General features: G+C 40.3%; 1 protein-coding gene across 1 annotated transcript in view; it reads left to right on the forward strand.

Moving 5' to 3' along the window:
* The window catches only part of evplb (envoplakin b), a 49,174-nt gene that overhangs the window by 6,891 nt on the left and 15,911 nt on the right, over positions 1–26,372 (forward strand). Inside the window, exons 2-14 of the mRNA XM_055152328.1 lie at positions 4,657–4,756; positions 8,332–8,486; positions 9,382–9,505; positions 10,532–10,663; positions 11,789–11,830; positions 13,622–13,783; positions 14,803–14,910; positions 17,085–17,180; positions 18,435–18,545; positions 18,635–18,781; positions 21,058–21,212; positions 22,896–22,993; positions 23,986–24,158. Coding sequence (XP_055008303.1) covers positions 4,657–4,756; positions 8,332–8,486; positions 9,382–9,505; positions 10,532–10,663; positions 11,789–11,830; positions 13,622–13,783; positions 14,803–14,910; positions 17,085–17,180; positions 18,435–18,545; positions 18,635–18,781; positions 21,058–21,212; positions 22,896–22,993; positions 23,986–24,158 — 1,603 coding nt within the window. The remainder of the gene's footprint in view (positions 1–4,656; positions 4,757–8,331; positions 8,487–9,381; positions 9,506–10,531; positions 10,664–11,788; positions 11,831–13,621; positions 13,784–14,802; positions 14,911–17,084; positions 17,181–18,434; positions 18,546–18,634; positions 18,782–21,057; positions 21,213–22,895; positions 22,994–23,985; positions 24,159–26,372) is intronic.

Consider the following 26,372-nt stretch of genomic DNA (forward strand, 5'->3'; position numbering starts at 1 on the left):
GAAGAGTTTGTTTTCATACCTGACAGTTTCGACTGCTCACTAGCGTCTTCCTCAGAGTCACGTGATGTTGCTGTGACGTGTCCGATCTGCTGATTTATTCAGGTTTTGGCGCTGTCTTCCTACCGGTGGAGGCAGGACGACAGCGCCATTTGCAGTCCGACTTCCTCAGGACAGTATCCCAGGTGTGTGAGAGTAAAAAAGCCCCCTCCTCCCGGTTTATAGTCCCGTTTTACTAGTCTACAGTCGAAACTGTCAGGTATGAAAACAAACTCTTGGTCTGAAAAAAGAACCTAATAACATAAAATATCGGAAGACCAAATGAACCTCATTTATATAACTTTATTTTAACTTTATCTGCCATGTGGTATTAGATGCTTTTTAATTATTCTGTACTAATAACATTTTTAGTATCGATACCTGTGAAAAATTTGTATCTAGTTTCGATGCTAGTTTTAGTGTCGTAGTCCAATGAGGTTCATTTGTTCTTCCGATAATTTATGAGCAGTCGAAACTGTCGGATATGAAAAACAAACTCTTGAACTCTGAAAAAAGAACCTAATAAACATAAAATATCAGAAGACAAAGCGAAACCTCATTGGGCGTGATTTGAACTTAATCTGCCACTTTTTAATTATTTTGTACTAATAAAATTTAGCACCTGATTCTTGACACTTTCGACAACTCGGCTCATATTTTTGAACGAGTTTAGAATGTGAACTTACAACCGAATTAAAACATAAATCTATATCGCAACGCTTGTCTGAAAAAATACAATCTGACATTTTTCCGGCCTTAATTACCGGCTATTTACTAATCACTCCTCTAACCTGTCAGTGACTTTGCTCCTCTTAGACACTTACCCTCCTCTGTTTTTGATGAATGGACCGCTCCCTGTTGGACTTGGTCAAGAGCTCAGATAAGCCTATCATTACGAGCGCCATAAACGCCCCGCCCTCCCCCCCCTGCAGGCCGTAAACGCCGCTGCGCCCTCCTCTCCTCTAAATAATTACCCCTGTGTGTGTGCATGCATGTGTGTGTGCGTACGTATACAACCGGAGACGCGACACATGGCCCTCTCTAGGAATGTGTGCCACTCCGACCGCATTCCTCAGGGCCACGGCAGGGAGGGGCCCCCGGGATGCCCCCACCCATCGCTCTCTGTCCTCCTCCGGCAGAGATGCGGGCGTGTCGGCAGAAATAGTTTCATATCGCAGAGGAGAGCAGGCATGGCAGAGTCAACAGCTGCCGATCACGCCTCTCTTGACTGGCGTGTTGACTCAGTGTGTGTGTTCACAATCAGGAAGAGCCATCGGTCTAATAATGCGGTTTTCTTTATCGGGCGAAGCGTTTCAATCAGAGGGCAAGGCTCGACGCTGTTCATTATGTTGACGGTTTTTATTTTATTTTTATGTCAGATTAAAACATTCAAACATTTGGATTAAAAACATAAAGTGAAGAAATGCAAGACGATCATAACAGCCTTTGATTAAGAGATTAAATAACACTGTTTGTTGACAATAGGGCTGGGTTTTATTAAGAAGTTGCTGATACGATACATACCTCGATGCACTGTACTTTGGGTTCGATACGGTATATTTCAAATCGATTTGCTTCAGTTCAGTAAAAAATAAAGGCTAAATCGTGGCTGTGATACTAAAAGTCTTTGTTAAATCACTTCTTGTGCAAAGTTCAACATTTTAATCAGCAAAACAGTGAAAATGTCAAATTTTCTTCCTCTAAACAAGTAACAAAACTGTAGCTGTAACAAATAATTTAGTTAAATACACCAAATAAATACTCTTGGTGATAAATCGATACAGCAGCCCGCGATATCGATACTGTATCATCACATTAAACGATACACATTGGTATTTCGACATTTTTTCACACTCCTCCAATGTGAAGTTTGTGTTTGTTATGCTCTACCTGTCAGACGTTTGGACACACCCTCTCATTCAATGTTTTCTGTCTTTATGTTTGCCACTTTGTACAGTGTAGAGTAGCCAGGCCGCTGCCACCTAGTGCCTCCACTCAGTTTAATTTCTCTCCAACGACTAGGTTAAGAATCGGAATACACTAGACCACAGGTGTCAAACATAAGGCCCGGGGGCCAGATCCGGCCCTCCAAGACCTTTAATCTGGCCCTCGGCTGATTTTCTCCTAAAATATTTTAATTATATTTTCTATTAAAATCTTGTTAATTTTCTGTGGTGTTTATCACAGCAGCGTCTCCAGAGTCTCTGTACGTGGCCCCTCCCACCAGAGCAGCACAAATGAAGACTTGTCTCTTTCCAAACGCTCTTAAAGGACGATCGTTTTGACTGTTGACCGTGACTCCCTCATCAGAAAAATAACAAAAATGAGAAAAGTGGACACCAAGTGCAGGATTTTCCAAGAAAAATTGACTCGTTACAATTTGCATAAAAGTTAACGTTAAAACATTGTGTTGAAATTGCGTGCAAAGAGTTCATCAATTAAAAAAAGATTTCCGTAATAGATTTGCGTTTCTCTGCACAAATATTTGAACTTATTGCTATTTTTGAGGTATATATGCTATGAGTTTTCTGATCCGGCCCCTTTGGGATCAAAGTAGGTTGGATACGGCCCCCCACCAAAATGAGTTTGACACCCCTGCACTAGACGGTTCGCAAAGACCCCGGAACCGGCCAGTCAGTGAAGAGCTGTGAAGCCATGATGTCAAACTCAAGCGCCTGTCTGGGTCCCTTTTGTGGAAACAGCACAACCGTAAACAAAGCATCGAGAGGCATGTAGACGAAGACAGACATTCTGTTTTGTCAGTGATTCTCGAGATCGAGGATTTAAAGCCGGAACAAAGAGAATGTTTGGTGAATTTTATCAAAGGGGAAAGACGTTATTGCCCTTCTTCCTACGGGATTTGGCGCATTACAAACGTCACGACCAAACAGCAGCGATTGGTTAAATAAAAAAGTACCCTCCTACTGTCGAGCGAACGAATCCTAACGCTGCGAGGTCAGACGGTTTCCTCGAAGTGAAACCGTCTGATGACTTTGGCTAATGGTAGTTACCAGAGACATCAAATATATGAAGGAAGATAAACGGAATTATGTAATAAAGAAAAAAAGTTACGCAACTCTACTACATATTGGCAAAGAAATAGATGTAGTTGGCGCGCTCGCTGGATCACCGCTGAAGTAAAATAACAATGAGGTGCTTTTTGGAGATCCCAAGTGGGCAAATAACTTACTGGATGAAAGAGGAGAGCGACACGATCGACAAGCGTTTGACATGAAATAAAATAATAGCAAAGCGTATCGGAGCGCCTGGGATCTCCTCTTTCATCTACTAAATACTTTTTTGGAATAATAATAATACTACATCGGTTTATAGCACTTTTCACTGTAACACAAAGACGTTTCACAATAAAGTAACACTAAAACAAAGACAGGTCAGACAGTAATAAGGAACAGTCGTGTGTGGGGGGTGTAGGCTTTGAGGAAAAGTTGTGTTTGGAGCAATTTTTTAAAGGTGTTTAGTGAGTCTGAGTGTCTGATGTGAAGCAGGAGAGAGTTCCAGAGGGTTTGGAATGACCATGGCGAAGGCTCTGTCCCCCAAGGTCTGGTCAGATCAAAGTAATTGGACATTAGGGCTCAGTTAAAATCCTCAAAGTCCTTAAAATCCTCAAAGTATCCTCTATTTGTTTCATGGACAGCGCTGTCGTTCTCTCAGTGAGTTTCATGATGAATTCTCCTGAAATGGTTTTCACTTCACAGCTGTGCCACGTCAGGGTCAAGGAATACCAAAAGTGTAAAGCGTATATATTTTTTAAGTTACAAATAACAAGTTTGAGGTTACCGTATTTTCCACAAGATTAGTCGCTCTGGATTATAAGGCGCACTGTCATTAAATGGTCTATTTTCGAACTTTTTCCACAAATAAACCGCGCCGGACTTTAAAGGAAACACAACAGTTGGATGGGTGAGTGGTTTTGTTTGTTTGTGTCGTTCACGGTGACTCTGGGCTTTGTTCAGTTGTGGCGTGTAGGGAGGTGCTGTCTGGGACCAACGGATTGTCGGCGTGTTCGCAGTGACTCAGTTGTTCAGTCGTGTCTAGAAGCGGCACGTCGCGCTCGCTTTTTCGTTTCGTTCCTCCGTTCCGTTCCTCGTCGGCGTGGAGTGATGAGTGTGTCTGTTGGTGTTTTTCGCCGTGCGGTCGCTGTCTGCTCCGTGTGTGTTTGTGTGTTCCGCTTGTAGTGCAGGTTTGTAGTTTACTGAAGTCGTGCTGGACACTCGAGCGGATTCGTGTATGGGGCGCTCTGGATTGTGGGGCGCGCAGTCGTTTTTTTTCATGGGGTTGGAGGCTTTTGAGTGCGCCCAATAGTGTGGAAAATACGGTATTTTGAGTTTATTTTATGCTTGCTACTTTCCATATTTCCACATTTAATGCTTCAGTGAGAATCTACAGTGTAAATAATCATGGAAATTAATTAGAAATACAAATGTAAAAGTGTTTCTAAACTTTTGACCGGTCGTGTAAATTAAGATGTTATGTTTTCTTGGTTGTACGTCAGCGTTATCATCCTCATTATAAACTAAATCTAGACTGGCCACGGTTACTATGACAAAACCGTGTGACGTGTGGTTAATGTTTTTGCGTGTTTTGTGTGTTTTGTCGCAGGACCGATGCTGCTAAGCTCGCTGAGATCATTAGCCGCATGCAGAAATGTGCCGACACGGTAGAGAAGGACATCCTCCTGTCGGAAGATCTGCTGGCTAAGGTGAGTCCTTCACAAAAACCATGTATCAGTACCACGATCTGGTACTGACAGAAGCCCTGAGCCTAAAATACACGAATATTTATGTCACGATGTAAGGAGCAGGAAGCCAATACACAACAGAAACCCAAAGTACTAAGTTTAAACATGACACCGTATGGACTGCACTAAAAGCTTCATGTACCGTAGTAACATAAATCATCTAGTACAGCAGCACGAGTTTTCCACAGTACTGCAATAAATACTACACCGTGAGAAAGTGAAGACAGACTCAAATTTCCACAGGTGAGAATCTTAAAGCGGCTTTGTGTCTCTAAACATGGAGCATATTAAATAGCGGTGTAACGATATCCAAATCTCTCGGTACGATATTTTCACGATATACTGTACATCTCACTTTACGATATTTATTGCGATATTTTGGTCGAGGTTAACAAAACTGTTGATACGCTGCTTTTTCCTCTTAAAATGCCTTTATAAGACTTAATCCAAAGACTTGAAAGTGCTTAGAACTGTTATTTCTTCTTGTCGTCTGCACTGAAATGGAGCAAAGGATCATGGTCTATGTAGTTCCCTCTGTCTTTTTTTTTAGCTATTGCTAAGTTTTTAATTTGACGATACGATATCACGATATTTCGGTTATTGTTACATCCCTCATGTTAAAGGTAAAGTTTTTCTCTACGACAAAAGTTTTACTAATATTTATAAAAACAAAACGCCCAAACTTTTCATCACCGTCACATCACTGCTTTGTACACACACTTTGTACCTTTTGTTCAGTGGAAGTTTGTACCAAAATAATGCTTGTGTTGTAAGCGTTACACTGTGTTCCTTATTCATTCACTCCGCACACAATGGTGGTGAGATACTACTGTAGCCACAGCCGCCCTGGGGCAGAGTGACGGGAGCAGGGCTGCCAATCTACGCCATCAGAATCAGAATCAAATCAGAATCAAATTTATTTGTCATTTCAGTATAAAAAAATACACAGAAACGAAACAATGCACTCAGGTCCAGGTCAACAGCAGCACAGATAATAATAAGAATAAATAGTTATAATAAGAATAAATAGTTATAATAAGAATAAATAGTTAAAAATATTGTATGTCAGCCCGCCCCCATTTTCTAAAGTGCGCCCCTCTAGTCACCACTCAGACCACAGTCAATCTAGGCAAGGTGGTGAAGTGTCTCGAAGTGTCTCAAGAGCACAATAACAAGATCTTTTGAACCACTGACCTTTGGCCTGACGAACGATGAACGAGCTCTAACTCTCAAACCTCATTCCACATGTGCAGAGGATTTTTTATTTCTTTTGTGGCCACACCGGTTTGTCAAAGCCTGATCCCGTCAGATCTCAGAGGCTCAGCAGGGCCGGGCCTGGTCAGTACACAGCAAAAACTGGAGGGTTAAAATTTTAGGGTAAAATGTTATTTTAACTATCTGAAAGTTAAATGTGGGTTTGAGTTGGGGTTATTTGCCAGAGTTGATGTGGTTGAGGTTAATTCAACTTCCTCTAGTGTTAATTCATCTTCCCTTAGAGTTAATTTGGCTCCTCCCATTCACCACTTCAAACTCTTGAGAGAGAAGACCAGTTTGAACCAGTTTTGTTCATAATTTCATCTTAAATTAACTCAAATAAAGTATACATAAAATAAAACACCTCTGTGTGTTGTTTAGCTAAATCAGAATAATTCTACAAAGTGTTATCTGTTTATTCTCAAAACATTAATATAACTCTGGATTTTGGGGTTAAACAGGAACTTTGGTCCAGTGTTACTAAATGAACATTTCCAAAAATGTTAAATTAACTCTAGAACAGACTTGGACTCATATAAACTCTGAGAAAATGTTAAAGTTGATTCTGTGAGAGTCAATTTTAACACTCCACTTTTTGCTGTGTACTTGGATGGGAGACACTGGGAAAATCAGGAGCCACAGGGAGGCGCCAGTCGTAAAAACTGTTGCTGTGTCCTTAGGCAAGACACTTCACCCTCATTCCCCCTTATGAAAGTGGTGTGTGTGTGTGTGTGAGTGATGGTGGTGTTCGGAGGGACTGATGGCGCAGATTGGCAGCCTCGCTTCCATCAGTTTGCCCCGGGGCAGCTGTGGTTACAATAGTAGCTTACCAGCCCCGTGTATGAGTGTATGGAGTGAATGAGGGCGGCAGTAGCTCAGTTGGTAGAGTATTCGCCCACTGATCTGAAGGTTGGCAGTTTGATTCCAGCTCTTGACATAAAAAAACAAACAAAAAAAAACAAAAAAAATCACAGGTTGAGTGGTCAGATCCACTGACCCACAGGTTGGCTGGTGTGATTCCAGCTCCCACAGATGAATGCTGTCGTTGTGTCCTTGGGCAACCCACCTCGCCCACAGTGTCTGCGTACACTGGTGTGTGAATGTGTGCGTGAATGGGTGAGTGGTTCCTTGTTGTAAAGCGCTTTGAGTGCTTTGAAGGTGGAAAAGCGCTATAGAAAAATGTGACCATTTACCAGTGAACAATGCTCTGTAAAGCGTCTTTGAGTGTCCAAAAAAGAAGTTTACGTTGGCAAGTGTAAGAAAATGATACTAGGTACAGACTGATTTTCAATTTTTTTTTTCAAAAAGTTGGGCAAATGATGCACCCGAATGTACACTGACCTGATTTTGTTCTAGTTGGTGGGACAGTGAAGAGACCTCTGGTAGCATGTCTGGTACTGTAGACATGTGGGTGCCAGAGCTGGACATTATTTGACTGTGGACGCACTGATGAAGCTTTGACACCATTATGCTCCTCATAAAAACAAGTAGTGATGCCTTCAGCTTCTCCTCAGCCTTTAACCAATGAAGACTGACATGCATATTGTTCACATTTGATCTTAACGTACCCCCTAGGACACAGGTGTCAAACATGCGGCCTGGGGGCCAGATCCGGCCCTCCAAGACCTTTAATCTGGCCCTCGACTGATTTTCTACAAAAATATTTTAATTCTATTTTTTATTAAAATATTGTTAATTTTCTGTGGTGTTTATCACAGCAGCGTCTCTGTACGTGGCCCCTCCCACCAGAGCAGCACAAATGAAGACTTGTCTCTTTCCAAACGCTCTTAAAGGACGATCGTTTTGACTGTTGACCGTGACACCCTCATCAACAAAATGACAAAAATGAGAAAAGTGGAGCCGAGTGCAGGATTTTCCAAGAAAAATTTACTTATTCCTATTTATACAAGTTAATGTTAAACAAGTTCATGTTAAAATATTGTGATGAAATTGTATTTTTCTTAAAGTTTCAGGTTGTTCATAATATTATAATATTTTGTAAAAGAAAGAGTTCATCAATTAAAAGAGATTTCAGTAATAGATTTGTGTTTCTCTGCACAAATATTTGCAGTTATTGTTATTTTTGGGGTTTATGTGACATGAGTTTTCTGATCCGGCCCCTTTGGGATCAAAGTAGGTTGGATACGGCCCCCAGACCAAAATGAGTTTGACACCCCTGCCCTAGGACAAGGTGATCAGCTGTGTTCTGAAAGTGTTTACCGTCTCTACTCGCAGCAATGTTTTCTGAGTCTTCACGCTTGGTGTTTTGGTGTGTGCTGCAGGACCAGGAGCGTGAGGTGAAGAACCTGCCCTTCCTGCACCAGAATGAGTGTGCAGACAAACTGGGGGAGGCCGAGGGGCTGCTCAAAGACCTCTTCATGGACGTGGACAAGGCCAAGAAACTGGGACACCCGCAGGTCAAAGAGATCGAGCGAGAGTAAGAGCGAGCGCACGCAAACCCTTCACTTTCAGCACTCTGACACCAACACTGTCTATGTTTGTCTCATTTTTTTTCTGACTAGAGAAAACAAAAATAAAAATCTTCACTTTACACTTTACAATTTCTACTAGGTTCAAGGTTTAGTCGTGTTATAATTTTATTACCTTCTCAAAAATAAACCTGGAGCTGTGTTTTGTTTCATTCACACATGTTTGAGTAACATTTTATTATTAGTCCAACAACTCACCCTTATGTAACAGATAATACTATGTCCTGTCAATCATAATATCATTGTTGCACTGTCTTCCTATGACCTCTTGTGTTTATATTTTATTAATTATTTGAATATTTATAAATTTCAATTTTATTACTTATTTTTCAATTTTATTTTGACTGTTACCTTTTACATTTATGTAATTATTCCTTATTTGACTCCTGTCTCTTTGCTTTTTGCTACTTCTTCTTCTTCTTCTTCTTCTTATTATTATTATTATTAATAATAATTTATTTATTTATATTTTTTTGGCTTTATTATCATTATTATATTATATTGTGTGAGCTACTGTGTCCAAATAATTTCCCTTGTGGATCAATAAAATTTGTCTAAAAAATTTTTCTAATGAAGTTGTGTGGAGTTTAAAAACCTCCATCACAAACTGAAACAGAGTGTTTTCAGTTTGAGAGAAGAACTCTGCGCTTAAATATTCAGGGTTTTTGAGTTAATCCTGTGTGAATGAAACAGAACAAACTCCAGAAATGTATGTGAAACCTTCCTTCCACCTCAGTTATAAGTTAAGAGCTCTTTAAAATGCTTACACCGACAATGTGAAAAATGTTTAGCTCGAGGACACAACATAACTCCTCTGATCTCTGTGCGTGTTTCCTCCTCCAGTGTGAAGAACCTGCACGAGCGCTGGGCCAACGACTGCGCGGTCTACAGAGACGTGTACGACCAAGTGCAAGACCTGGACCTCAAGCAGAAGATCGACTGGGGACCTCTTCTCGACAGCAAACTGGTCAGTCTGCGCCAGGGTTTAACGATACGGAGATGAAGACAGAATCGTGATCGCATCCATATCTTCATTTACTCTTTTTTTTTTTTTTTTTACCCCAGCAAGGGCGTAGGTTTATCAGCCCATATGGTTTATGAAGTCTTTCCAAAAACACACAGTCTGGGCAGGTCCAAAATAAGTGAGAGGTGGTTTCATTTTTCAGTTTGTGTACACTGACCTTCTCAGATGATTCTTATTATTGACTGATTCTTCTTGGTGATGAGATATTTGTGAGGTAAAGTCCAAACATTTTTCCATGGAATATTGTCAGTAGAGTCCAGCTGCACGAGTAGGGCTCTGTTTGGGAGGTGCACTTGTGGTGATAGTCACTTTTTTTTTTTTTTTTTTTTTATGGCGACTCATTATAAGACAAGTTTAATTGAAGATGAACCCAAGTAAGTTCAATTTGAGAAGTTTTTCAAAGTTTGGTGCAGCGTCTTCACTCACGCCTGCTCAAGCCGACATCTTGTCCTGCCGCTTTAGTTTCAGTTTAGGCTCCTGGCTCCACTAATGACATCACTCTGTTGCAGCCAATGAAACAGCGGCAGGTGTAACCCTGTCGTCACATCACTGAATACATATCAGTTCAAAATACCTGGAAAAATATTTGAAAGAATAACAACAGTAAAGAGAATTTTGTTATAATTAGAATAATTGTTGATTTTTTTTTTTTTTACGTGCTGCAGTTGGAGATAAGGGGAAGTGCAATAAGATTTAGCTTCTGCCTACACCTGCTCCGTGATTTGATTAGTTTGATTAGATTTTTCTACACTCTGAATATGTTTTATTTTATGGGCATCAGACTGAATATAATGTATGTAGACTGTTGAGTTAAACACTGACCAAATAAAAACAAATTATAGGCAACATTTTGAGGACGTTTCCCATTCAAAAGATATAATAGTTTAGTTTAACAGTCCTTTTTTCATAATTCTGAACACATGTATATTGTATTGTGGTGTTGATGGTCGCCGTGTTGCTGTGTCACAGAGGAAGTTGGGGAATCAGGTGTTCGGTCCCAGTCTGGCCGACGTGGAGAAGCAGATGGCCTCTCACAACATCATGCACCAGGAGATCGAGGCGTACAGCCAGCAGCTACAGCCCGGCTCCACCCTCTCAAAGGTCTGCGCCAAACACAAAATCTCTGACTGTTTTACATTTTACATTTCTTTTCTTTTCAAAATATGTGTATGTGAGTTGACGCCGTGGTGCAGTTGACTGAAGGTGCTCCACGTAACATTTCTGGTGTCTCCATGGTGACACCAGAAATGTTACGTGACACCAACAGTGTTGGGGAGTAACAGATTACATGTACTGGAGTTACGTAATCAGAGTACAGATTATGAGTAACTTTATTCAGTTACAGTTACTGTTTCAGTGAGTGTTAATTGGATTACATTTACTTTACTGAAATAAATGGATTACATGGCGGTATTTTCCTGTTTTCACATTTTGGGCTGTATCCCTTTTTTTCCCCCGGTAATTCCACTCATTGCCGGACACTAAACCAGGTCTAAACCAGTTCTAAACCAGGTCTAAAACCAGGTCTAAACCAGGTCTAAACCTGGTCTAAACCTGGTCTAAAACCAGGTCTAAACCAGGTCTAAACCCAGGTCCAAACCAGGCCTAAACCAGGTCTAAACCAGGTCTAAAACTAGGTCTAGACTAAACCTGCTGCATGGACGTGTTTCCTCCTCTTCTATCAATAATATTTTTAATTTAGTTCAGTAAAGTCTGGGCTTTTTCTTTTCTTTTATCAGACAAAACTTCTTATGTTACGATTTCCTCGTCTTTGTTTCTCTACAGCAAATCAATTAATCCAAAGTATTCAGATTACGTTACTCACTTTAAGTAATTTAATGGATTACGTTACAAACTACATTTTGGGGTGTGAAATCTGTAATCTGTAGGGGAATACATTTTAAAAGTCACCTTCCCAACACTGTCAGTTTACATGATTTGAACGCCAGGACCAGGGGCTGTAACGTGAACAAATCATTGAAACAGTCTGAGTGTTGTTTTTGTTGTTGTTGTTTTGTTCCCATGGAGTCTCCAGCCCGTTTAGTGAAGCTTCTGTCTCCAAATGACACGCGGTGATTTTGTTTGAATGGCCGTCTGTCAGTGTGACTTAAAGGGAGTTACCAGAGTCTCAAACAAAGCGGCTGAGATGTGCTCCCGTCACAGAAGCGAACGCACGGAGAGTTAGAAAGTGAATGGAATTACTGACAGTTTTTTTTTCTCCCCCAGGATCAGTACGCCGCTTTGAAGAACAAATACGACCAGGTTTATGTGAGTAATCTCTTTTACTTTACAGAATGAAACTGTTCATCTGTTCCTAACACAGTTCACTTTAGTATATCATCAATAAACACTTTAATATTATATTCCAGCACAACACATTCTCAAGGTTATAAAGAAACCTGTTTATTTATGTATTTATTTATTTATTTAAAAGGGACAGTGCATCCGGATTTTGTCAGGTTTATTTCCATTTGTAGTCATATGACAGGTTGACAAAACAACACAAATAAACGTTAGTAAAAGCAGAATAAGAAGATTAGAAAAGCACTTTGCTCAATAAAACAGCAATCGTCTTCCCACTCCTTTTTGAACTAGTTTTTTGTTGTGGTTATTTTCATTTCTATTATGATTTCAGTTATACTTTCCATTGTATAAAAATGTAAATCTCTATTTGCCCAATATAAATATAAATATAAATATAAATATACAATAAAATACATATATTAAGGTTCAGTAAAAGGTTTAGAGTTTAGTAAAAGGTTTAGAGTTTAGTAAAAGTTTTAGAGTTTAGTAAAACGTTTAGTAAAAGATACAAGTCCATATTGTGACTGCAGGTTTTGTTTATCCAGGAGCCAGACTTTTGCAATATTCCTATTTCCTGATCAAAATGACTTTTACGTAATATCAGCTGGGACAGTGTTCCAGGTGTGGAAAAACTCATCTGCCCAAAAGTATTTTTTAAAAGAAAATGGCACCGTTGCCTCTGGTTTGGGCCTGTGTTCTTGGTGGTCATTATTGATACTAATACCAGTACATTTATTGTCCACCACATGGAACCATAGACTGTATTAATGGACACAGTCAGAGGTGGGACTTACGAGTCGTGACTTGGACTCGAGTCTGACTTGAGTTACTATTTTTAGGACTTGAGACTTGACTTGATAAAATTGGCCAAGACTTGGGACTCAACTTGAACTTGAAGGTCAGTGACTTGGGACTTGATTTGAATTTGAGCCCCGTGACTTGAGAAGACTTGATGTGTCTCCTAAAAATATATATGATTTTTGAAACAGTCGATACATGTGGTGCTTAATTTTAAAGGAACAAACTGGAACATGTTCCTCCCACTTCGCTGTTTGTTACTTTGGATGTAACTGAAGTACTGCGATGTGGTATCTTCAAAAGTACTACAGTAATATACAGAACAATACAGTAAAACAGAGGGAACTACATAGAACAGGATCCTTCCAGTTCAGTGCAGACTATTTGATAAAATAAGTGTTATTAAGCTCTTTTAAATCTTAATTTGATTAGACCGTACTGATTCACACTAAGAAAAGTGTGCTTTTTAAATACAATTTATCTTAAAATTCATATAAATTACAAAAATCTAAATACTTGAAATGACTTGAATCTCAAAGTAGACAACTTGGACTTGACTTGGACTTATGGGCCAGTGACTCGAGACTCGACTTGGACGTTTTTGGCTTGGGACTTGACTCGGACTTGAGGTCAAATCCTTGAGACTTACTTGAGACTTGCAAAACAACAACTTGGTCCCACCTCTGGACATAGTGAACCACGGCGTTCCAAATTTTTACTTTTATTTGATCTTTAAAAGTTCGTATTAATCTGCTCTACATGAATCTGTGTTTTTATTTTGCTTTTTTGTCTGTAAATAAATTCCTTTTCCAAATTTGACCCTGTAACTGCTCGTCCACTTCTTTGGAGAGTCTCTGCAAAGATCACAAAGAAGCCTGACATGGCAGTAACAGTGTTTGTGTTTGTGTGTTTGCGTTTGCTTTTATGTTTATGTTTGTGTTTGTATTTGTTGTGCAGACGCAGTCGGTCCAGAGGCGCACACACCTCTCCACTCTGTACGACTACATGCAGAGCTGCAGTAAAGAGCTGGTGTATCTGTCCTCGCAGCAGGACCGGATCCTCAACAGGGACTGGAGCGACCGCATGGTGGACCCGGCCGGAGTGCGCACGGAGTACGAGGTCAGAGCACGCACGTTATTATTGACACGTTAGAGCTGTCTTTGTATGTATGCTCAGATTACAACTAAATAAAAGTATCTAGGGATGAGTCAAGAGCTCGTGCCACAAGATCTCGTGAGATACATTTCCACAAGACTGTAAACACATGACAAAAATGATCTCGTGAAGTTTTTTCGCCATTTACTTTATATTTAAATTGGACAAAAATCACTTATACCAATTAACATAATTTTGACCGCAGGACCAGGTCTCCTTAAAATGAAAAAGGTTCTATCTAACATTTTTGTCAAAATTTTGTTATTCATATTTTCATATTCAAAGGACGTGAGACCTGACTTGATAAAAATGGATTAAGACTTGGGACTCGACTTGGACTTGAGGCCTGTGACTTGAGAAGCACTTTTAAATCTGAATTCTTTCTATTCTGACCGTAATAATTCACACTAAGATCTTGTCAAGGCATTTAAAAAGGAAAAATTAACTAAATAAATTTCTACAACTCTTATATCCTCTATAAATACTCATGTATAAATATACCATGACTTTTTAAGTACAATTCAATTTAAAATTCATATAAATTGCAAAAATCTAAGGTATACTTTGTACTTTGGTTTAAAGACTTGAAATGACTTGAAGCTCAAAGCAGGTGACTTAGACTTGACTTGGACTTATGGGCCAGTGACTCGAGACTCGACTTGGACTTGTCTGTATTTGACTTGGGACTTGACTCAGACTTGAGGTCAAAGATTTGAGACTTGCAAAACAAAGACTTGGTCCCACCTCTATACTACTTACTTACTATACTTACTTACTGTACACTATATCAACATTTTATAGACTTAGGTGCTTTTTTGTAGCCTGATTCATCAGTTGGTTTCACTTCTTGGAAACCGTTTGACCTCGCAGTGTTAGAATTCATTCGCTCAACGATAGGCGGGTACTCTTTTTTCATTTAACCAGTCTGCTTATGCTTCCGTTGTAGGGAGTATTATACCTCTGTTGTTTCTCTCTTTCTTCAGAAATTCAAAACAAACGGTCTACAGGCTCACGAGGGAGAGATAAACCAGCTCCAGGAGGAAGGAGAGCGCCTCATAGACGCAGGACATCCAGCCAAAGACACCATCTCTGTAAGTCTTTTATTCATTCTTTTGTTTTTGTTAAAGGGTCCTAAAGGGTTTCCTCATCACAAACAGACCCGGAGTTGTGTTTTGTTTCATTCACACATGTTTAACACACAAAACTCTGCATATTTATCCTGCACTGGAATTGTTTGGATGATTTCAGCTCTTGAATAGGGTGAACAGATTTTCAAAAATAAAAAAAAAAACTGGGATATGGTTTGGGTTGGTTGGTAATAATAAAACTGTGCAACGAGTGCGTAACTAAGGAAAGTTTTATGCACTAATGTGAGTCAGTATAGTCACATTTTCTTTGAGTTTTGATCATTTTAAGCATCTTTTCTGAAACAAATGACAATGTATGCCTCTCTTTACTGTCAGCAGGTGTCAAATTGGTCAAAAATAGAGAAATTTTTTGTATAAAACTGGGACAAATCACTGGTTTTGGATAAATCTGCTGGAACAGGGGACACACGGCTCAAAACTGGGACTGTCCTGGGTAAAATAGAGAAGACTGGTCACCCTGCTCTGGAATTACTATGGAAGATAATCTGTTTCATCAGATTTTGAATTTTAAATGCTGTTGAATTTCTCACTTTAACATTTTTTACTCTGAAAAAACATGTTTGAATTATTTTTATTATGAATTTTTGTTTGCTGAAATTTTAAGTGTACATTTTCAGTGTATAAAATTCAATATAAAAAAAAAAATCACCTTTTAAATATTCAGCACAAATATTTTCAAGCCTTCAAATTCAACTGTCAAAATTCAGAGTGTAAAATTCGCAGTGAGGAAAATTCACAGTAAAGATCCAAGATGCCAAGGCAAAAGCAATCAATCCAAAGTGATCCGATCTAACTTAGTAAGAAACAGGAAATGTTGCAGTGACGCGATCTGATCGGTCAAAATTTACCTCATCAAAACCTCATCTCTTTAATTTCTTAAGTGTAAACCCCGCCCACAGATGAGAACAGCCAATAGGAAACGGCCTCTGTCCTCCTTGCTCACATGATCGATTGCTTCTGCCTTGGCATCTTGGATCTTTGCTGCGAAATTTTTCACTGCGAATTTTACATTCTGAATTTTGACTGGTGAATTTGAGGGCTTGAAAATATTGTTTATTTTGAATTGAAAGTAAACTTCAAATTTCAGCCACTAAAATTCAGAATAAAAATAATTCAAACGTCTTTTTTCAGAGTTAAAAAATTCAAAGTGAGAAATTCAGTCGTATTTAAAATTCAAAATCTGATGGAACAAATTAACTTCCATAAATTACTAATCTCTGCTAAACTAAATGTAAAATGAGCTGTTAACCTGGCAACCTGGAGCGGAGCATTTTGAGCTTTGAAGACGTAGACAGACTTAATAATGCAGGATTACTCAAGCACACAGGTGTCAAACATAAGGCCCGGGGGCCAGATCCGGCCCTCCAAGACCTTTAATGTGGCCCTTGGGTGATTTTCTACTAAAATATTTTAATTATATTTTCTATTAAAATATTGGTAATTTTTGCGGTGCTTAGAACAGCAGTGTCTCCAGCGTCTCTGTACGTGGCCCCTCCCACCAGAGCAGCACAAATGAAGACTTGTCTCTTTCCAAACGCTCTTAAAGGACGATCGTTTTCACTGCTGACCGTGACACCCTCATCAGAAAAATGTCAAAAATGAGAAAAGTGGAGCCGAGTGCAGGATTTTCCAAGAAAAAATGACTTATTCCTGTTTCAGGTTGTTCATAATATTATAATATTTTGTAACAGAAATAGTTCATCAATTAAAAAAGATTTCTGTAATAGATTTGCGTTTCTCTGCACGAATATTTGAACTTATTGTTATTTTTGGGGTTTATATGACATGAGTTTTCTGATCCGGCCCCTTTGGGATCAAAATAGGTTGGATACGGCCCCCGAACCAAAATGAGTTTGACACCCCTGCTCAAGCATGTGTGAATGAAACAAAACACAACCTCAGGTCTGTTTTTGAGGAGGTAACGACATTATAATATGACTTAAATCTCCAAAGAGCCAATTTGTGTAATATAGGACCTTTAAGAATTCATAGTCACACGTAGGTTTTGAACTCTGTGTCTTTTGGTGTATGATCTAGTAAAAGGTTTGGGGTTTAGGATTTCAAAAATACGTGTTGAGATTTGATTAGTTCTGATCTGGTGGCTGTTTGTTTTTCAGGGATGTCATGAGAAGATCCAGGCCGAGTGGCAGCGCTTCCTCAACCTGTGCCTCGCCCAAGAGGAGCACCTGGACAACATCCGGGACTACAAGAAGGTACTCCAGAGCACCCACACAGATGAATCACAGAGCGCCCGCACAGAGCTCACCACACAGAGCACCCCATGTAAAGCACCGCATACTGAGCTCACCATACAGAGCACCTTAGAAAGAGCACCCTATACAGAGCACCCCACGCAGAGCACCCCGCACAGAGCACTGTATACAGAGCACCCCACGCTGAGCGCCTTAAACAAGCCCCCCACACAGAGCATTTTAAAAAGAGCACCTCATACAGAGCACCCCACGCTGAGCACCCCGCACAGAGCACCCTATATAGAGCACCGACACTGAGCACCCCATACAGAGCACCCCGCACAGAGCACCCTATATAGAGCACCGACACTGAGCACCCCATACAGAGCACCACATACAAAGCACCCGCACTGAACACTCAAACTGAGCTCACCATATACAGCACCCCACACGGAGCACCCACACAGAGCATTTTATAAAGAGCAGCCTATACAGAACACCCCATACAGAGCACCCACACTGAGCTCACCATACAGTACACCTCACACAGAGCACCCCATCAAGAGCACCCATACAGAGCCCCGACACAGAGCACCATTTACAGGCCACCCACACAGAGCATTTTATAAAGAGCACCTCACACAGAGCACCCCATATAGAGCACCCCGCACTAAGCACCCACACGGAGCACTGACACTGAGTACCCCATACAGAGCAACCCACACTGAGCACCCCATAAAGAACACCCATACAGGGCCCCGACACAGAGCACCCCATACAGAGCACCATTTACAGGCCACCCACACAGAGCATTTTATAAAGAGCACCTCACACAGAGCACCCCACACAGAGCACCCTACACTGAGCCCTCACACAGAGCATTTTATAAGGAGCACCCTATATAGAGCACCTCACACAGAGCAGCACCACACACCTACAGAGCACCCATACAGAGCACCCCATACAGAGCACCCCACATAGAGCACCCTATACAGGCACACCCACACAGAGCATTTTACACAGAGCACCCCATAAAGAGCACCCACACTGAGCACCTGCACAACAGCTGCATTTTATGGACTAATATTATTTAATAGAGATGTCGGAGCTAATACGAATATTGTTAAAACGCTGATTTCTGTCATAATGCGGTGAGTTTTTGGTTCAAGTCACTAAATAATTCATAATTCTGCTCCCATCATCACATTTTAGAGTCTGAAAACCTCTCAATGTCACAAATCGAACCACATTCTCAAATCCTGCCTGTTGCTTTAGTTTCAGTTGGACGCAGAGACTCTGTCCGACTCCATGCACAGACTCCACTCCAACCTGGACCCCAAAGTGCTGAAGGACAAGAGCAACCAGGAGGTGGTGCTGGCCATAGAGGTACGCCGCGTCTGTCTGTCTGGAGTACCCAGTCTCTCAGGAGTACCTCTTTACCACGTGTGTGTGTGTGTGTGTGTGTTTTGTCGCAGGGAGACGAGCCGGCGCTGCAGAGGAACGAGCAGCGTCTGTCGGCCCTGAGGGACCTGAGCCGCACCGTGGTCCCGCTGAAGCAGAGGTGGAACCCGCCCTCCTCCAGCACCCGGGTGGTGTCCCTCTGCAACTGGACCGTGCCACAGGTAAACACTGCTGGGCGAGTTACCAGAACTGAACCAGGACTAAACCAGGTCTGAACCAGGACTAAACCAGGTCTAAACCAGGTCTAAACCAGGTCTAAACCAGGTCTAAACCAGGACTAAACCAGGACTAAACCAGGTCTAAACCAGGACTAAACCAGGTCTAAACCAGGTCTAAACCAGGTCTAAACCAGGACTAAATCAGGACTGAACCAGGATTAAACTAGGACTAAACCAGGACTGAACCAGGACTAAACCAGGACTGAACCAGGACTAAACCAGGACTAAACCAGGACTAAACCAGGACTGAACCAGGACTAAACCAGGACTAAACCAGGTCTAAACCTGGACTAAACCAGGGCTGAACCAGGACTAAACCAGGACTAAACCAGGTCTAAACCAGGACTAAACCAGGATTAAACTAGGACTAAACCAGGTCTAAACCAAGACTAGACCAGGACTAAACCAGGTCTAAACCAGGTCTAAACCAGGACTAAACCATTACTGAACCAGGTCTAAACCAGGACTAAACCAGGACTAAGCCAGGACTAAACCAGAGCTGAACCAGGTCTAAACCAGGACTGAACCAGGACTAAACCAGGATTAAACCAGGTCTAAACCAGGACTAAACCAGGACTGAAACCAGGATTAAACCAGGACTAAACCAGGATTAAACTAGGACTAAACCAGGACTAAACCAGGTCTAAACCAGCAAAGTATTACAGTAATCTGTTACTTTTATAACGCGTTACTCCCAACGCTGCAGGTAACACATCGAGATCCAACCTGTTTTTGAAGCTGTTTGTACTTTGTATGTGCTTTGGTTTTTATGACGCAGATAATAGAGCAATAAAACAGTTGTTATTGCTTTTTAATCTCACTCATAAATGTTCTAGAACAGACTTGCACCTAGAAGCTGTAAATGAGTTTATTAAATCTCCTCCAAAAGCCGAGTAAATAACATCCTTTTTTAAAATTTCTCCTTTTTGAATAGTAAAATGTGATGAACGTACAGATTATGAAGCTGTTTTGTTACATAAATAGTTTACATCACTGTTTCTCAAACTGTGGTACGTGAGCTCCTTCAGGTGCCACTTAAACAGCTCTGCATTTTACTGCCTCATTTACAGCTCATATTATCTTTTTTTTTTAACCTCATTTTAATAATTTCTTGTGTAGAACTACAGCTGAAATGATATGGTCCACTTTTAGACCTGGTTTAGGCTTAGACTAGACCTGGAATAGTCCTGTTATAGACCTGTCATAGACCTGGTTTAGACCTGGTTTAGCTCTACATTAAACCTAGTTTTAGTCTTGTTTTAGACCTGGTTTTGACCGGGTTTAGGTCTAGATTAGATCTGGAATAGTTCTGTTATAGACCTGGTTTAGACCTGGTCTAGCCACAGATTAGACCTGGAATAGTCCTGTTATACACCTGGTTTGGATCACATTTGTTATAGACCAGGTTTAGCCCTAGATTAGACCTGGAATAGTCCTGTTGTAGACTAGGTTTAGGCCTAGATTAGACCTGGAATAGTCCTGTTATAGACTAGGTTTAGGCCTAGATTAGACCTGGAATAGTCCTGTTATAGACTAGGTTTAGGCCTAGATTAGACCTGGAATAGTCCTGTTATAGACCTGGTTTAGACGGGGTTTAGCCCTAGAATAGTTCTGTTATAGACCTGTTATAGATCTGGTTTAGACCTGGTTTACCCCTAGATTAGACCTAGAATAGTCCTGTTTTAGTCCTGTTAGGCCTTGTTTAGACCAGGTTTAGGCCTAGATTAAACATGGAATAGTCCTGTTATAGACCTGGTTTAGACTGGGTTTAGCCCGAGAATTGTCCTGTTATAGACCTGTTATAGACCTGGTTTAGACCTGGTTTAGACCTGGTTTACTGCTAGATTAGACCTGGAATAGTCCTGTTTTAGTCCTGTTCTAGACCTGGTTTAGACTAGGTTTAGCCCTAGATTAGACCAGGAATATAGACCGGATTTAGGCCTAGATCAGACCTGGAATAGTCCTGTTATAATCCAAGTTTTTTCTTTGGTGTTATTAGGTGTGAAAAGTTTGAGAGCCACGGGATTTTGCATATATATATATATTTAAATCCATTTGTGTTTAGAGATTTATCATCATTCAAATTCCACGATACAAACGATAATGAAACTACGATGTTGTAAAACTGTTGGGATCGTACAATAGAAATTCTCTGTTTTCACATTTTTCGTTGCATATTTGTGGCTAAATCCTCATATTCTGTTGTGTGTCTCCCTCAGGGCTCAGTGACCCGCGGGCAGAACCTCACCCTCAAGTCGAATGCAGATCTGAAGAAGTGGCAGGTGCAGGACGACAGGGGCCAGGTGCTGACCATGCCCGCCGCCTGCTTCATGGTGCCGGCGCCCGACCAAGACGCCCTCAAGAAAGTGGACAGGTACAGCTCTACACGCACACTACTGGACACACCTCAAAATCAGATCACGAGAATAATCAGATAACCCAGTAATTAGATGATTTGAGATGATTTCTGATTTGTTTACAGCACGAGAGAAATCTGATTATTAAAAACGCCCGTGGACATGTAACTGTTGTATTTGGAACACCAAGTACAAATGAACAATATTTAACGTTTTCTCTTTTAAAATCGTCATTCGTTAAAACCTGTAGAGCTGTGAACAGTCAGAAAGAAATCAGATTACCGTATTTTTCGGACTATAAATCACTCCGGAATATAAATTACACCAGCCAAAAAATACGTAATGAAGAAGAAAAATGCATAAATAAGTCAGACTTTTTTGGGGAAATTTATTTAATAAAATCTGAGACCAGGAACCGACATTTCATCTCGAAATGCAAGTTCTTGTAATAACAATAGAACAGAGAACAACAGACTGTTAACGTCACACGGGATGGATGGACAAAGTCTGGACTTCAGTGACACCGAAACCATCCTGTCGGGATTCAGAAAAATAATTCTAACTGGAACTGATGCTGAGTCTGACGACAGCGACACAGAAGAGGAAGCGGCGCTCTGTTTACCTCCGGAGGTCGCGGAGTTGCTCAGAAGTGACACCGAGGATGAAGAATTGAATGGATTTAGTGATTTGGAGTGAGATGGAGAGTTCTTCAGATAACTACAGATAACTACAAATATTTCTAACACCATTTCTAAATTAAATAATAGACTTGATACTCTATACCTATTTTGATACCGTATTTTTCGGACTATAAGTTGCACTTTTTGGGGGAAATTTATTTTACAAAATCAGAGACCAGGAACCGACATTTCATGTTGAAAGTCAAGTTCTAGTAATAACAACAGAACAGAGAACAACAGACTGTTAACGTCACATATGAACAGTTCTTCAGATAAACTATAACATAAACAACAGAACAGAACAAGTTTAACAAACTCTCCATCTCACTCCAAATCACTAAATCCATTCAATTCTTCATCCGCGGTGTCACTTCTGAGCAACTCCACGACCTCCGGAGGTAAACAGAGCGCCGCTTCCTCTTCTGTGTCGCTGTCGTCAGACTCAGCATCAGTTCCAGTTAGAATTATCCCGGCCTTTCTGAATCCCGACAGGATGGTTTCGGTGTCACTGAAGTCCAGGCTTTGTCCATCCATCCAGTGACTTCCAGGAAAGTTTCACGTTGCATCCTCCTACTGTGAAGCTGTGTTCTCCATCCCCGCTTTCTGCCAGTCCCTCACAAGTTTCTCAGTCACTCCAAACTTTCTTTCTGCTGCTCGATCACCGTTTTCGGCTGAATATTTCACCACTTGCAGCAGGACAAAGGCTCTTTCTGCAGGAGACATGCGCAGTAGAGTGAAGTGACAGTGGTACAGGAGGAACAGGAGCAGCAGAAACTGACACACAAGACTAGAGCCTCTCGCAGCTTCAGTGTGAAAATTTTAATATATAAGTCACAGGAAACACTCAAACCATGAAAAAAGTGCCACTTATAGTCCGAAAAATACAGTAGTCACATCAACTATAACTCATTACATTACATTTCAATAATCTACAGAATTCAATGATCAGATTTCCAGTTGTCCTCGCCCTAACTGTGCGTGTGTGTGTGTGTGTCTGTGTGTGTGTGTGTGTGTGTGCAGCCTGCAGAGGGAGCTGTCTGAGCTGAAGGACCGCAGGGCCAAGCTGCTGTCGTCTCTGAAGAACTCCAACGTGGAGAAGGTGGTCAATCAGAAAGCAGGTATTATTATTATTAAATACAAAACAAATATTCACAACCTTTTTCTAGCTTGGAGTTTCTATTTTACCAGTGGATAAAATGACTCCTAATGACTCTAACACACCACGCCAAATCTCTGAACGCCCCCGCTCGACCATTTCAGATTTGATTGAAAAAATTCTAGGATTTTCACAAGTTCACACACTTTCGAAGAGGAAAAGTCCCAAATTTTAGCTCCCAACTCCTTAAAAATATTTTCTCAACTCCCCCTGAGCAGTTTTGAGCAGAGTTTTCCGAGGAGCAACTTTTGGTTTAACATGGTAAAGATGGCACCAAATGTTTTTTTTTTTTTTTCATTTTTAACTCTTAATATCTTCTAGATCGTTCATCACAGAGGGTCAGTTTTAAAATACCAAGTACAGCGCATGTGTGGGGAAGGTGTATGTTCAATATCAAACCTCTGTCTTTGAAACTGCACTTTCCACAGTCCTTCAAAGATGCACTCAAATTTGAAGAGTAGAATTTTCAAGCAAATTCTGTGATAAACCAAAAGTACATGTGTAAAAGTCCAGATTCTACAAGTACATTTACCAAATTTTAACCTTGAAAATTCGAAGGACCGACCTTAAATAGTTTTTTAGATACAGTAATCTGAAAGTGGCTCCTCGGAAAACTCTGCTCACAACAGGTCAGGGGGGAGTTGACAAAATATTTTTTAATGACAAAACTATAAGGAGTTGGGAGATCAAATTTTGGACTTTACCAATTGGAAAGTGTGTGAACTTCCTAGAATTTTTTCAGTCAAATCTGAGATGGTCGAGCGAGGGAATTTGGAGATTTGGCGTGGAATAACCCAACTCTCTCATAAGGAAAATACTTTATAGGAGCAGTTAACACGACACTCTTCATTAAAATGCACAGAACCACTTTTCTAAGAATCTTTGGACCCTAGGTTTTGGAATGACTCCTTGTATGCTTAAATTGCTCAAACTGGTCCCTGTTTTGTCTTGCAGCTACCATCTCCACCATCCCAGACGACCCCAAAGCCAAAGAGCTGGTGAGGGATCTGGACCGGATAAACGGAGCTCTGGAGAGGCTCCAGAGGGACGTTGAGAAGAGACTCAGAGAGCCTCTGGACAACCGCAACCCAGTACATGACCTGACCTCACGCCTGCAGGAGCACGAGGTACTACACACTACACACTACACACTACACACTACACTACACACAAACACTTTACTCATGTTAAAGGAGACGTGTTAAACTGTACGTAATCTTCAGTAATACTGTTTTGGGTTGGAGTATTGCTTTGTGTTTTGTCCGTTTGACTTCACATCACTGAATTTATTTTGGTAATTAAAAGGTGGAATACATAACTTTTCTGGTAGAAGGTCCGCCATCTACTTGTCTCTTTGGGATTTTATTCTTTTGCCTGCAGAAACTGTCTGACCTCGCAGTGTTAGAATTTGTTTGCTTGTTAATTTAACCAATTGCTGCTATTTGGTTGTCATTTATGTAATGCGCTGCTAACGGAGCTAACTGGTATATTAAACTTTTCCCAAAATCCCAAAAGAAGAAGGACAATAACATCTTTCCCCTTGATGAAATTCACCAAATATTCTCTTTGTTCCGCCTTTAAATCCTTGTTCTCGGGAATCATTGACGACACTGAATATATGGCTCTTCACTGATTGACGGTGTGTGGTCTACAACTTCCGGGGTTCTTGTAGGCCATCTAGTGTGTTCTGATTTCTGATCTAGTCGCTGGAGAGAAATGAAATTGAACGAAGGCACTAGGTGGCGCCAGTCTGACTAGCAGTGTTCCACAGTAAAGCAATAAACTTGTTTCCATGGAGACATGCTGGCAGGTTAGATCTGTGAAGAGGTAAATCCACCTCAATAAGTAATAATGTTATCCAAGTTTTTTTGTTTGTTTGTTTATTTGTTTTTTTTTTTAGTAATTATAACACATGTAAGTGAATACAAGATAGATTAGTTTAAGCAAATAACATCTCCATAGAGACAAGCAGAAAAGTTAAATCGTGCACTTTAAAGAGCTTGGATTTCCTTCACTACAAAGCAATTCATCTTCTAAGTTGTCATTTCAAAATACTCACCATGCTCCCCGGTCGCCAGCAGAGGGAGCCATACAGCTAATCCAAGTATTCTTCTTTATTTAACTTTGAAAATGACAAATGATGCACTGAGTCGGAGCTTTTATTTCAAAGTATTATTACTGAAGTAGAAGTAGACATAAAAATATCTGGTAAATATAAATATATAGAACAGAATAGAATATCTTTGTTGTCATTCTAACAGATACAATGAAATTAAGTGCATCCATTATTCAGTGCAAAGGTAGCAATCCAATCCAATCCAATCCACTTTATTTATATAGCACATTACACAAACAAACTGTTTCCAAAGTGCTGCACAAATACATAAAAAATAACAACAATAAGATGATAAAGTAATTAAAACTAGTAAAATAATATAAAACCAGTAAAATAAAAATAAAACTATATCATAGAATAGAAATAAATAAACCAATAAATAAATTAAAATCAGTAAAACCAATAAAAACACATAAAAATAAATAAAAGACACAGAGGACCACACAACTCACGCGGTGTTAAAAGCCAGAGAATAAAAGTGGGTCTTCAGACGAGATTTAAAACTCTCCACTGTGGAGCTGCTCGAACGTGAAGCGGCAGATCGTTCCAGAGTTTAGGGTCGACCACAGAGAAAGCTCCTGTCCCCTCTGGTTTTAAGTCTCGTCTTAGGCCCTGAGCTGGAGCTGGACCTCGGACCTCAGAGCGCAGGGAGATAAATTTGGATGAGGTCCGAGATGTACTGTGGAGCCAGTCCATTCAAAGCTTTAAAAACAAACAATAAAATCTTAAAATCAATTCTAAAATTAACAGGGAGCCAGTGCAAAGACGCAAGGATTGGGGTTATGTGCTCTTCTCTCCTTTTTGCTCCTGTTAAAAGTCGCGCTGCAGAATTTTGGACTAACTGTAGTCGGTAAAGTGCGTTTTGCGAAATGCCGGAATAAAGTGCATTACAGTCGTCCAGGCGTGATGAAATAAAAGCGTGCATAATTTGTTCAAATAGTTTAAAAGATAAAAAAGGTTTAACTTTAGATAAAAGCCGCAAATGATAAAAAACAATAAAAGCAATAAATAATAAAAGATAAAAAAGATAGAGTAATAAAAAGTACATAAAAACAGCACCATTTACTGAAATAATGTCTGTTTTGTCGTCTGTTTGTCCTGGTTTTTATGGATCTGTATCTCCTATATCGGTGAAACGCTGCTCAGATACTCTTTCAAAGTAACTTGGACTTAAAGTATAGTTGCAAAAAATACTATAAGAAGTCAAATTTTTTACATTTTTGTT

The sequence above is a fragment of the Boleophthalmus pectinirostris genome, unplaced genomic scaffold (assembly GCF_026225935.1).
Source record: "Boleophthalmus pectinirostris isolate CB_2022bp ecotype Guang Dong unplaced genomic scaffold, ASM2622593v1 HiC_scaffold_17, whole genome shotgun sequence".
NCBI lineage: Eukaryota > Metazoa > Chordata > Actinopteri > Gobiiformes > Gobiidae > Boleophthalmus > Boleophthalmus pectinirostris.